General features: G+C 39.5%; 2 protein-coding genes across 2 annotated transcripts in view; both read right to left on the bottom strand.

Annotated features, from left to right (window-relative positions):
• The window catches only part of SARC_01700 (hypothetical protein), a 6,830-nt gene extending 4,212 nt beyond the window's left edge, over window positions 1–2,618 (bottom strand). The window contains exons 1-3 of the mRNA XM_014304558.1: window positions 2,382–2,618; window positions 1,779–1,978; window positions 511–654 (exon numbers count right to left, since the gene is read on the bottom strand). Coding sequence (XP_014160033.1) covers window positions 511–654; window positions 1,779–1,978; window positions 2,382–2,463 — 426 coding nt within the window. The 5' untranslated portion in view covers window positions 2,464–2,618. The remainder of the gene's footprint in view (window positions 1–510; window positions 655–1,778; window positions 1,979–2,381) is intronic.
• A 1,263-nt stretch (window positions 2,619–3,881) lies between these two features.
• SARC_01701 (CAMK/CAMKL protein kinase) lies at window positions 3,882–7,542 on the bottom strand. Its single transcript, XM_014304559.1, has one exon. It carries the CDS (start codon window positions 7,049–7,051, stop codon window positions 5,030–5,032), a length of 2,022 nt encoding a protein of 673 aa, XP_014160034.1. The 5' UTR covers window positions 7,052–7,542; the 3' UTR covers window positions 3,882–5,029.
• Between the last annotated feature and the right edge of the window lie 3,668 nt (window positions 7,543–11,210).

The following is an 11,210-nucleotide window of genomic DNA, read 5'->3' on the forward strand; positions in this document are numbered from 1 at the left end:
TATATAGAAACAATATAAAATGATGTATCATGTATCATGTGTTATGTATCATGTGTTATGTATCATGTATCATGGATCATAAATCATGTATGAGGTATGATGTATGATGTATGCGTATTCGTATGTGTATATGAATCTGAATGAACGTACGTGTGTATGTGTGTGTGTGTGTGTGTGTGTGTGTGTGTGTAAATATACGATTCCATAAACCGAAATTGTATGTTCATTTTAAACATGAGAATGCGTTTGATGCAGCATTATTTGGTTCGACTGTGAAAATTGTTGGCAATACTCCGGTGAGCGGGTGTGGACCCCTTGTCCGGTGAGTATTTCTATCGAAAGCCATATTATGTCGAATTTGTGCACACTCATATGTGATATGACCATTGTGCCTTAAAATTGTGCCTCAATTCAAATATTTCGGTAGATTAATATTTGTGATTGTTATTTATTATTGCAGCGATATGATGCGGTTCTTGAGACACAGAAACATAAATCGGCACAACATACTGTATTCTCCTTATGTAAACCGAATCCTGAATCTGCTAGCTCAAGTACAATATCCAGGATGCGGGCTTCATCTTTTGCTGTGTTCGTCTCTGATTGGAGCCAGTCTGTCTCAGATTTGAAACAAACACGCTTGTGATGTTTCCACTGCAGGCAAGGGATGATACAACTTTTGGTACTCGGTAAAGAGGATACATATGAGTAGTCTTGGCAGCAACGTGCCGCACAGTGATGAGACCGGAAGAAAACGTAGGACATATCGTCTGTACTGAAACCTAACCCCTGAAGAAAAAACAGGCATCTCCGAACCCAACTACTATGAATCCGTATGGCACACCTAACATGCGCCTCGAAGATTGTACGCAAGTATTTTCGAGCTGCAACTTATCGAAAGAATGGTTAGGGTAGCACAACACTCCAGGTTCTTGCGGATGGTGTATAGTCAGTCGCGAATATTTGTATATATAAGAAGCTAACCTGGCCAAGAAAAAGGGGTGTATAAGCATGCCAAGAAGGAGGACTGGTAAAAGGCGACTTTTGTCACCAACTGACCGACCTTATCAAGCTACATACACAAAACTGAAACTCTGTTTCTGGTAGCATCTTGTGGTATATTAAGATGTCGTTCTAAATATTATAACTATGTCGAAGCGGCATTAATTATTGTAGAAACCACATATTATACTTGAACCCACTTCGTTGGAATCGAAGTATGATGTCATTGATGTCCTGGTGTGGTATCATGATTTGCGTCGCCGGATTTGACGAAAAAGAAGTAACGTGTACGGTTGCATTCGGACCACTTTCATAAAAATTCGGACAGGTACTGTGCCAAGATGAAAGTAAAGGTTTAAGACCCACGCACACGGACCAATGTATGGAATTATAACTAAGGTCGATATCGGATTGCGTACTTCCGAGTTGTCCGTCTGAAGTGCGTTTTACAATGGTAGATTGGTAGGTCGTACCTGACTATCCTTGCAAGTAACTTTCAGTACGTGAAGGAAAGGGGTGCATTTCGAAATTCAACACAACACCGACATCGGAGAACGCACGCGCCGACTCGTATAAGGACTGCAGAAAGGCGACTAACTCCCGGCCGCCTGTCAACTGTCTACCAGTTGTTGAATACGCCTCGTTACTAGCTACCAAATATCGAGACAACAGCATAAATAGCTACCTATTATTGAGTTATAAGCATTTCTCACTACCAATCATTGAGTAAATAGCGCAACAGGTCAAGAAGGTAAAAGAATATCACAAATTCTTACCGCTGCCAACTGACACGAGCGATCGCAAAACCAAGCACTTTTGCACGTGGAGCATCTCTTGAGCGAATTAGAGTCTTTAAGACATCGGTTGCATGTGGACTGCTGTCTCTCAGCTGCAGCTACCCATGTGTAGGGATTACTCTCCAGCACTATGTCGCCAGGCTGGAATCGTTTAGTTGCGAATATCGCACGGCCTCTACCTATAATATGTTACAAATATAACAGTACGTACGTACTTGGGTAAGGCTTCACCAGTGTGCATCTGGGTAAGACTCCGCCAGTATAGGTGATGCGTAGATATCCATCGCTACACCATGCCCAGCACAAAAAAAATAGCTTTCAAATATCGGTCGAAGTGCCTACCGTGGATACCCGTACTGAGACGAACTCAAGCCAAAGATGGATGTCGAGTCGAACCAGTTCAGTAAAGCGATATAATAACCTCAATACAACACACCAAAATAAGCAGGGCGACAATATCCTGGCTTTATATAGCAAATATGGACAGATGTCATACGCATGTACAGCGTAACCAAATATGTCTTAACAGATGGTACCGCGCACGATGTACTCAGTACTCCGTTTCGGTCACCGATCACCCACCTTTCACTTCACGGATTTGCAAGTCATAACCCTTCAATAGAGCGGATTTGACCGGAAACCCTGAAGCAGGTGGGAGTGTCATGACCTTCGAATTTTAGTCTATGAACTGTGAGCAACTGACAGTGAGAAATGCCCAGCGATATTTATGTCTGCCGCAATCTGTACGGTGCATATTTATTGCTGACGTGACTAAAAAAAGAGAACACAATCATCGTCATGATGGTGTATCAGTATGACTCATGCCTACTTGTTTTATTTATCAGTAGGCTATGTATGAATGTAATATGTAAATACATATTTACATAGTCCTTCCCCGACTTCCTGCTCCTTTTTCATAATTATACAATTTTCTCCATCCACTCAAAATTTGTTTTCTTGTTGAGCTCCTTTCATTATCGAAATGGAATTGGCTTCTTGTAAAATATTAAGTTTGGCTTCCTATGCCAATGATAAAGCAGACGTTTTCAGCCAGATTGTATTTATTCACAATGTATTTATTGAAATACTGCTCGTGCTTCTCCAACTCTATATTATGGACTCCATACTCATCGGTGAGTTCGCACTCCTCACGCCTCACGGTCAGATCTATCGCCACCCATTACCACTCGGTCCCCACTTCCGCCAATACAAACCTCTCATCCGCACTTTCTTTGGGTTAAAGTTCACTCTAAATACTTCGAAGTTCGAAGTTTCGAACCCATACTTATTTATTTACACTTTATTTTATATAAAACTCTGTGTGATATTTCATAGCCTTCTATATAATATACTATATTCAGTCCTACGGACGTAGTCCGTTCAGCCATATTTTCCTGTCTAAACCCTAAAAACCCTAAAACCCTATAAATACTTGATTTAGGTTATGGATATTGCATTAATAATTGCATGATTGATGAACGGCGGGTCGGCGGCCGTTGATGGATTCCAAATTTCTTCTATTTTTCCTAAAATTTGCCACTCATAATGTGCATAACTAATATCGTGAGGCGATCATTCTCTGATTATTGGCTGTAAGACTATGACTTTTTTTTTACAAAATAATGTGTATATCCTCATATCACACAAATATGAGGGTTTTAGTAAATTTTGTTTTCTTTTTTCTTTTTGTTTGTTTTTAAAACGGTAATAAAACAACAAAGGAACATAGTCTTCTTGATTTATGTATTTTAGAAGGCTATTGTTCCGTTAAAACCTTTATAAATCGAACATATATGCATTTACGTTCAACATAATCCATATACGGTCCTTTGAATGCTCATAGGTGCACCTCGGGGTCTAAATATTTTAGTGTGTAATGATTTTACCATACGAACCAGTCCTAGAAGAAGAACTTAGGTAGGCACTTCTGATCACCTTATAACCGTTATAGCGTTTTAAAATTGAATAAATATGCGTTTGCGTTCAATTTCTATCCCGTACCCCCATTACGTAATGAGTTAGGGACTACATAAATACATATTTATGTTATTTTTTTTAAACAAAAACCATACACACAAAAAAAACAATTTAGCTTGCGAGCGTTTATTATTATAGCTCATACGATGTCTGATATCCCATACAGAACCTGATTGTGGGGAGAGAGTGTAATCAGTAAACAGATGGCACGGAAGCCCAGGGCTGAGCCGATGAGACCGGGTTCAAGCGCAATAGCTGGCGTATTCTGCCCAAATGTTCCAACATGACTGTAGTTATAGGCGAGATGCTATTATTGTGAGCATATACTTGACATTACTTTTGCACTAGTAAAAGGGTTTTTTTAAATTGTACGTGTTTATTCTATAGACGGTCATATTTATTTGTGGAACACAGGACCAACCACCGATAGACATGCACAAGAACATTCACACGCATGTTCATGCACCTGTCTCACGTCTAGAATTTTTCTTGGAAGAATGAAAATTAATATCTTTATAAACACTCGCACTTCATAGTAAACAAACTTTCAACTCGTGTGTACTTGCACATTGTACATACGGGCTAGCTAGATTATGTCTACATGGACACGAACTTTCATTTCTGTACATTTCTGTAGCATCCAATAAAGAAAGGAACCATTTCTGTAGCATCCAATAAAGAAAAGAATCACTTCGTCATTTCAGATAAGGCGATTAATGTATTCGACTAATACTACAAATATGTAAATCGCGAACGTAGAGCCATCATATTTATAAATCTGCAAATACTTATCCAAGAGGATCTGTGTATGAATTCAAGGCAAGGAAAAAAGTAATCTCTGCATTCTAGATAAGGCGATTGAAATATGAAAATCGCGAACGTATAACCCTTGCAAATACTTGAATAGTGCTTGTAGCAGACATCGCTCGCCAACCAAGATAATAACTGTGAAGCAGGTAGAATTTATTCCATTCTTAGACATTCTATTCACTACACCACTACATCTATCCACATCTCTAATGAGATGTTATCATACTTTCACTCTCGTGAGACAACCGTCGAGTTACACTGCCCTCAAACGATTGGGTCGCCAAAGTTTCAGTTCCAGGTATGCAACCTAGTTCTGTACACTTCTTTGTTCATAAATACTCATTGCTATCGACACAACTTGCAAATATTCTAATTGCAATGATTGTTCATCGATAAGTCTTCTATTTCCTCCCTTCCATGGCACTTGTTTGTCGGTATAAATATTAAACAGTGCTGACTACACAACGTGCAATCTGGTCCACTATGTTGCTAGGCATATTGGCAGGGGCTTCAGATAAATTTGTCTGATTGAAACTCTGGAATCGTCGCACCGGTTTAGGCGACGCCAAATTGGAAGCTGCAGAACGCAACTTCATTAGGCTGGTACTGGAGAGAACACGCTGCAACATGCTCGACGAGCTCTCCGAAACCACTTTGTCATCGCTGACATTGACAGACTTGTCAAAAACTGGCAAAGTATTGAAGGACATCTGACGAGTAATAAGGCTGGCCCAACTGGAGCCAAGATCAGCTTGGCACTCCAAAATTCCTCCGATTGAACGCTCATTAGTATCGCAGGCGTCACTTGCTTCGCTTTCGCCCTCCTCAGCGATATCGTTAAATACGGGCACAGTGTTGAACGACATCTCACGATCTAGCATACTTTCCCACCTATTCACACACTTGAACTCGTCACCAATGTCGAACTCGCTCAAGGTTTCCATGTTCAGACTAGACTGTGTGCACGTGATATCGTCCATATCCGATTCTCCACATTCTGATTCGCAATCTGATTCCACAAAAAATATGCTACCGCGAGACGATGTTGATCCTAAGGACTTCACCTGACATGTATCGTCAGACTCCTTATCGGAACGCTCATCAAACGTTGGCAGTGACGAAAACGACATACTCGCTTCCAACATATCACCCCACTCCATACGTTGCTCGCTACCGTCGGTATTTGGCAGGCACACGGACGCTCGCGACGGCACAACGTTACTACTGCCCTCTTCGGACCAATCGAACCAAGTCGTGCCAATCTGTCTGTCCTCGCATTCATCCTCCTCGAAATCGCTACAATTATCCTCCTCCTCGCCTTCACTTTCACTATCACCCGAAAGTTCGGAATCGCCGCAATACATCGAGACAAAACGAGGAGTTGCTGACAGACAAGGCAGTTCAGACCAAGGCAATTCGTTACCTTCACTCGCACACTCCTCATTATCGATAGAGTCTCCGAACACGATCTCCAAGTCCGGACGTTTCTGAAAGGAGTTATTAGGACTTAACCCTACATCGGCTTCAGTGACTCCAAACCACTTATCTCCACTATTCGTTGCAGGCAACAGCATGCGACCACCTGCAGTGGGTTTCGCATTTGCTGCATCCATCAAATCGAATGAGACCAAATCATTACGAGTCATATGCACAGCATCATCCATAGACCATCTTGTCTCTGGATTCGGATCTAGAAGGCCACCCATCAACAGTTGGAGTGACTCGCTCCAGCCTAGTGCACAAACATCAAACTTATACCCACGCGCCTGCCACATCCCAAAATCAGGATCGTGACGAGTGGGCTGATTCCACGGTAAGACACCTGTCAGTAGCGCGAACAAAACAATACCCACGCTCCAAACATCCGCCGCCTTGCCATCTATCACCTGCCCCTCCGCAGGGCAATACATCTCTGGAGCCATATACGGAACTGTGCCGGTGAGAGAGTCAATCTCTTCCCAGTCATATCCAGATAGACCGAAATCGATCAATCGAAGAGAGTCGTCATCCGCCACTACAACATTCTCAGGTTTGATATCGCAATGGACGACACCAAGTGAATGCAAGTAGTATACGGCTTCGAAGAGTTCGCCTGCATAGCGTCGTAGACGCTCGGGGTTAGATATTCCCTCCAGCGGTACTGCCATGTCGAACAGATCACCCTTTCCACACCATTCCTGCACTACCATAACGCAATCATCATACTCTAGAACGTCTAGCGTACTGATTACGTTGGGATGGTCAAACATATTGCAGAAAGTGACTTCCCGCATAACACTCTCATGCGCTGAAGACTCGCCTGATAGAGACATAACTTTCACAGCTACAGACTTTCCAGTGACATTATCAATTCCTGTACACACTTCACCAAAAGCTCCTTTCTTGTGTGAGGTATGAAGTGTGTACCGGTCTTCAGCTGACATCGTCGAAGACTGTCGTTCCAACTGATTCACGTCCTCGAACATTTTCGAAAGTTGAGACGGATTGTATTTTAAAACTAGATGATACTATTCTAGATATATCTCGAGTTCCTAACGAGTAAGTTGGTGAATTTCAATATGAAATTGTTATAAACTATCAAATACGTGAGTCATAGCAAAGACCCTGCAAATAATACAAAGGTTGTCGCTATGTGTATCTCTTGGGGTTATGACGTTGAGCTTTGCAACATGAACCGTTTGTGAAACACAGATTACCTCACAACTGAATTGTGAGAACGCAATACACCGACAGTTTCGCAAGCTATCCGAATATTGGTACTACGTGCCTAGACGAAATGTAATGTAAAGAAGGAAAAAGCTGTTAATTCTGATTTCCACGACTGTTATAGCATATTATATATATGTAATTCATCCGCTAATTTTACACAATAAATTAATACACAGTTTATTAGCCTCTCACTTTTACTAGGTCATACCATTTTTTTTGGTATAAATATTAGTTTATTATATACGTAGCCTTCTGAAAATAATTAGAACAAATAGTATACGAATCGCGAGTGAAATGTATAATTGTATACGCAAGATCAGAAGTCGAAGACGCGAAAAACTGACGAGAGAGTGGACTCAAGGTCGGTGGACCGAAATATGAACTTCACACAATTCATTTGAACATTTCACAAAAGAAATAATATTTACAATATATACAACGACGTAGTTCGCGAATCATCGAGAACTATTTCAAAATAAACAATGATGAGCGCAGTTTTTTTTTGCACAGCTCTGAGCTCTCATCAAGATCGAGTAGTAAAATATATACTAACCGGTTTTTTCTATGAAAATCAAAACATTCTAATTTGAGACCGTCTGCCGTCTGGCGTCTGACCGCGAGTCACCAACTCAGTCTCACCGCGAGTAAGTGATTAGAGTGACAGTGCCATAAATATCAATATGCTTCTGCTTTTTTACAGTTCCATGATCTGATGACATTAGTCACTTTAAGAGTGAATTTGACTACATATGATGACAGACAGTCAGAGTGACAGACTCAAATAAAGTTTTAGTACGCCACTCCTACTACTGAGTACTGACTCCCTCTCTCTAGTAGTAGAGATAGTAGAGAATAAAGAGAGTGAAGCTACGGATTACTATGTATTTACTGTAAGTCTGTAAGTACTAAGTAGTGACTCTGGTTACTGGTAGTAGAGACTCAAAAGAGAGACTACTGAGAATAGTGACTAGTTGACTATTCTACTGTAGTCTACTACTACTCTAGCTACTAAATACTAGCTAGAGTAGCTAGTAGAGAGAGAATTAGACTTTAGAGACTATTTCTCAGTGACTCAGTCTTCAGTCGCCTGTCACACAACAAAAGTGAGAGAAAGGAGTGGGTATCGGCTTATGAGTTATACGACTATGACCGGCTACGCCGCTACGGCTTGACGCAAGCAGTTGAAATACTTTGACTCAAGCGTTGATATACTCTTTTACTCTTTTGAGTTACTCACCATTGTAATCTCTATCTACACAAGACTACAACACAAAATGTTATTTGATAATTTTTTTCGTAAAAGTCATGTTTTTAAAATTTCGAAATAATGTTTTAATTTCAAATTCATTGAAGAAAGATTTTTATTTACAGAGTATATTTTGACCATGGGCCAGTTTTAGTCTACACTCTGAATCGTAACTGATCTTTTTTTGGGATAACTATTTTGTAATTTTTATTAAAAAAACAGCTTTTTTAGAAACGAATTCGTATGTCGTAAATAAACAATTTAAAATTATGGATATTATTTTACAGAGTTTTACAAAATTACACATCAATTTATAAATAGATTTTTCATTTTATCAAGGGCTTTAGGGTTTTATTTTGTTGTTCTGTTGTTTTTTAAAAAACTAGAGAAGCAAGGGGTTATTATTTACTATTTTCTCAAAATATTATATAAAAAATGCATTCCTAAAAAAGCGTAAAAAAACTATCTGCCTAAAACCATAAAATCCTAAAACGCATATTTGTTCCTCTTTTCTAAGATTTAACGGTCTTTTTTTTAAACTGCCACCAAAATTCGACATTGCACTTCTTGAGGTTTACTGTTGACACCTATTTCTATTTAGTGCGGGCCATTCTACAGCCAAATATTGAATGAATAGGACACTAATCGTCACCTGAAGTCTGCACTTCTACACCCTATATAAATATTTAGGGCTATACTCAATACTGAACTCTATATTTTTACGTAGGGCTATATAGTATAAAAGTTCAACGGAGACGCTTGTTTATTTAATCTGAGAATGGATTATTGGGAAACGGACGCTCAGTGGTCCGGTGGTCCCTTGGTACTGGTTGGTGGTTAGTGGTTACTGTGACACTTAACTTTCAGTCTGACTCACTGCAGTGGTGACTGGGGTGAGTTGGTTTGGTAACTCTCTCAGTCTCGGTCTCTCGGACTCTCTGGAGTCTGACTCTGGAGTCTGGACTCTGGGCTCTGGAGTCTGTTTGTTTTGAAACAAAGTCAATCTATATTATTACATATATGTTTTAATTTTTCTTGAAAACACAAAAACACAAATAAAAGTCGTCGGATTTAAGAAACCGCAATCAGAAATTTTGGGTGCATTCATTTTTTATAAAACAATAAGAAAAGTCTTGGGGCAGCTGGGAGCTTGGGACTACTCTCCCTCTTGTAGCTAAATAGAGTCTTGGGAGGCAGGAGCTGTATTATTGTGAAATTGTTATTGGGGATTTTTAATATGGGAAGTGCCTGTGATTACCCTGCTGAGAGCCCTTGACCCCTTGTCCCTCTTGGGCCTAAGGGCCATTGAGTCCTTGGAGTCAGTGAGGACTGAAGACCCTGACTCCTCTCAGCGCTCAGGGGTCAGCCTTAACTCCATTGAGCTGAGGGCAAAAACAAAGCTTCAAATGCTTTTGACTGCTATTTGTTCCCGCTTTATTTTTGTTAAGTATGTATTTTAAATATCGAAACATGGGTTGAGACTTGAGACTTGAGACACTTGAGTGTGAGTTGTGAGACTGTGAGTAGGGTTAATTATGTTGTTTTTTTAAAGAGTATGTATTATATATACAGGATTTTAGAGAAATAAAACATTTTAACCTGGACTCCGTCGGGACTCGGGAGCACTGGAGCACTGGAGTCCTGGACTTTCTTCGGCTTCCTCTTTTTTTGTGATTTTTTTAAAGCAAATCAAAATCAGGTTTCTGCTAATCTTCTCAACTTCAATGTGTCACAGATCGGGTCTCGCTAAAAGCCATATTAGGTAAAACGTTCCCCATTCATATTCAAACGCATATAAACGTAAATAACTCGAACTAGAATTAACGTCGTTTCACATTCGCATTTAACGCATAGAATCGGGTGCAGATCACGAACTGTACAAAATGGAGACGGGTAGCAAAATGCGGTAAAATATTGTACATTAAGACCAGAAATTTAGGTGTCTAGAAACCCATTTTTAGCTGATTGAAAAGATAAGCAGGGGTGTATAAGACATTATAACTACGCTACTTCAGTTTTGAGTAGTAGAGATATCAGAATACTGCAATATATGCGTGCACAAAATACTGTCGTAATATATGTGTATAGATATATGTATAGAAATCTTCATGGACCTAGCATTGTTGAATGTACGATTCGTAAATGAACGATTGCGCAATCGATGCATGAACGTCAGCTTGTGGACTAAGCCGCTAATATTACAAGGTAATATGTATTTTGTATATATATAAATATATATATATATATATATATATATATATATCTATATAAACTTAATATTTATTGATTCCAGTTTATTTTCTTTATTTGTTTAAAAAGCAAAACATATATTTATAAAGAATGTCAATATTTTTATTCAATATGTAAATACGTATACACACTAAAAAAAAGTTAAATGTCACCATTTTTCAAAAACAAATTTGTATATATTAATTTTCAAAGAAAATACTGTGAATACATCCTGTGCTTTGGAGTTTGGTCCAACCTCATCACGTATTACGTTGCAACGTTTCCAAATGAAAAGTAAAAGTTAAAAGTTAAACTTTATCCCAAATATTCGTAGTCCTAAGCTACCCATAAGAGCATTGTCCAGGTCAGATTTTTGTCCTAACCACATTACCTAACTATTGCCCTACCAACCATCGGTTCTGGAGACTTGAGCGTTGGTT

The sequence above is a fragment of the Sphaeroforma arctica genome, assembly GCF_001186125.1.
Source record: "Sphaeroforma arctica JP610 unplaced genomic scaffold supercont1.70, whole genome shotgun sequence".
Lineage (NCBI taxonomy): Eukaryota > Ichthyosporea > Ichthyophonida > Sphaeroforma > Sphaeroforma arctica.

Bases quoted from the DNA above. Each gene is read 5' to 3' on its own strand.
- SARC_01701 (XM_014304559.1), bottom strand. From the start codon at position 7,051: ATGTTCGAGGACGTGAATCAGTTGGAACGACAGTCTTCGACGATGTCA.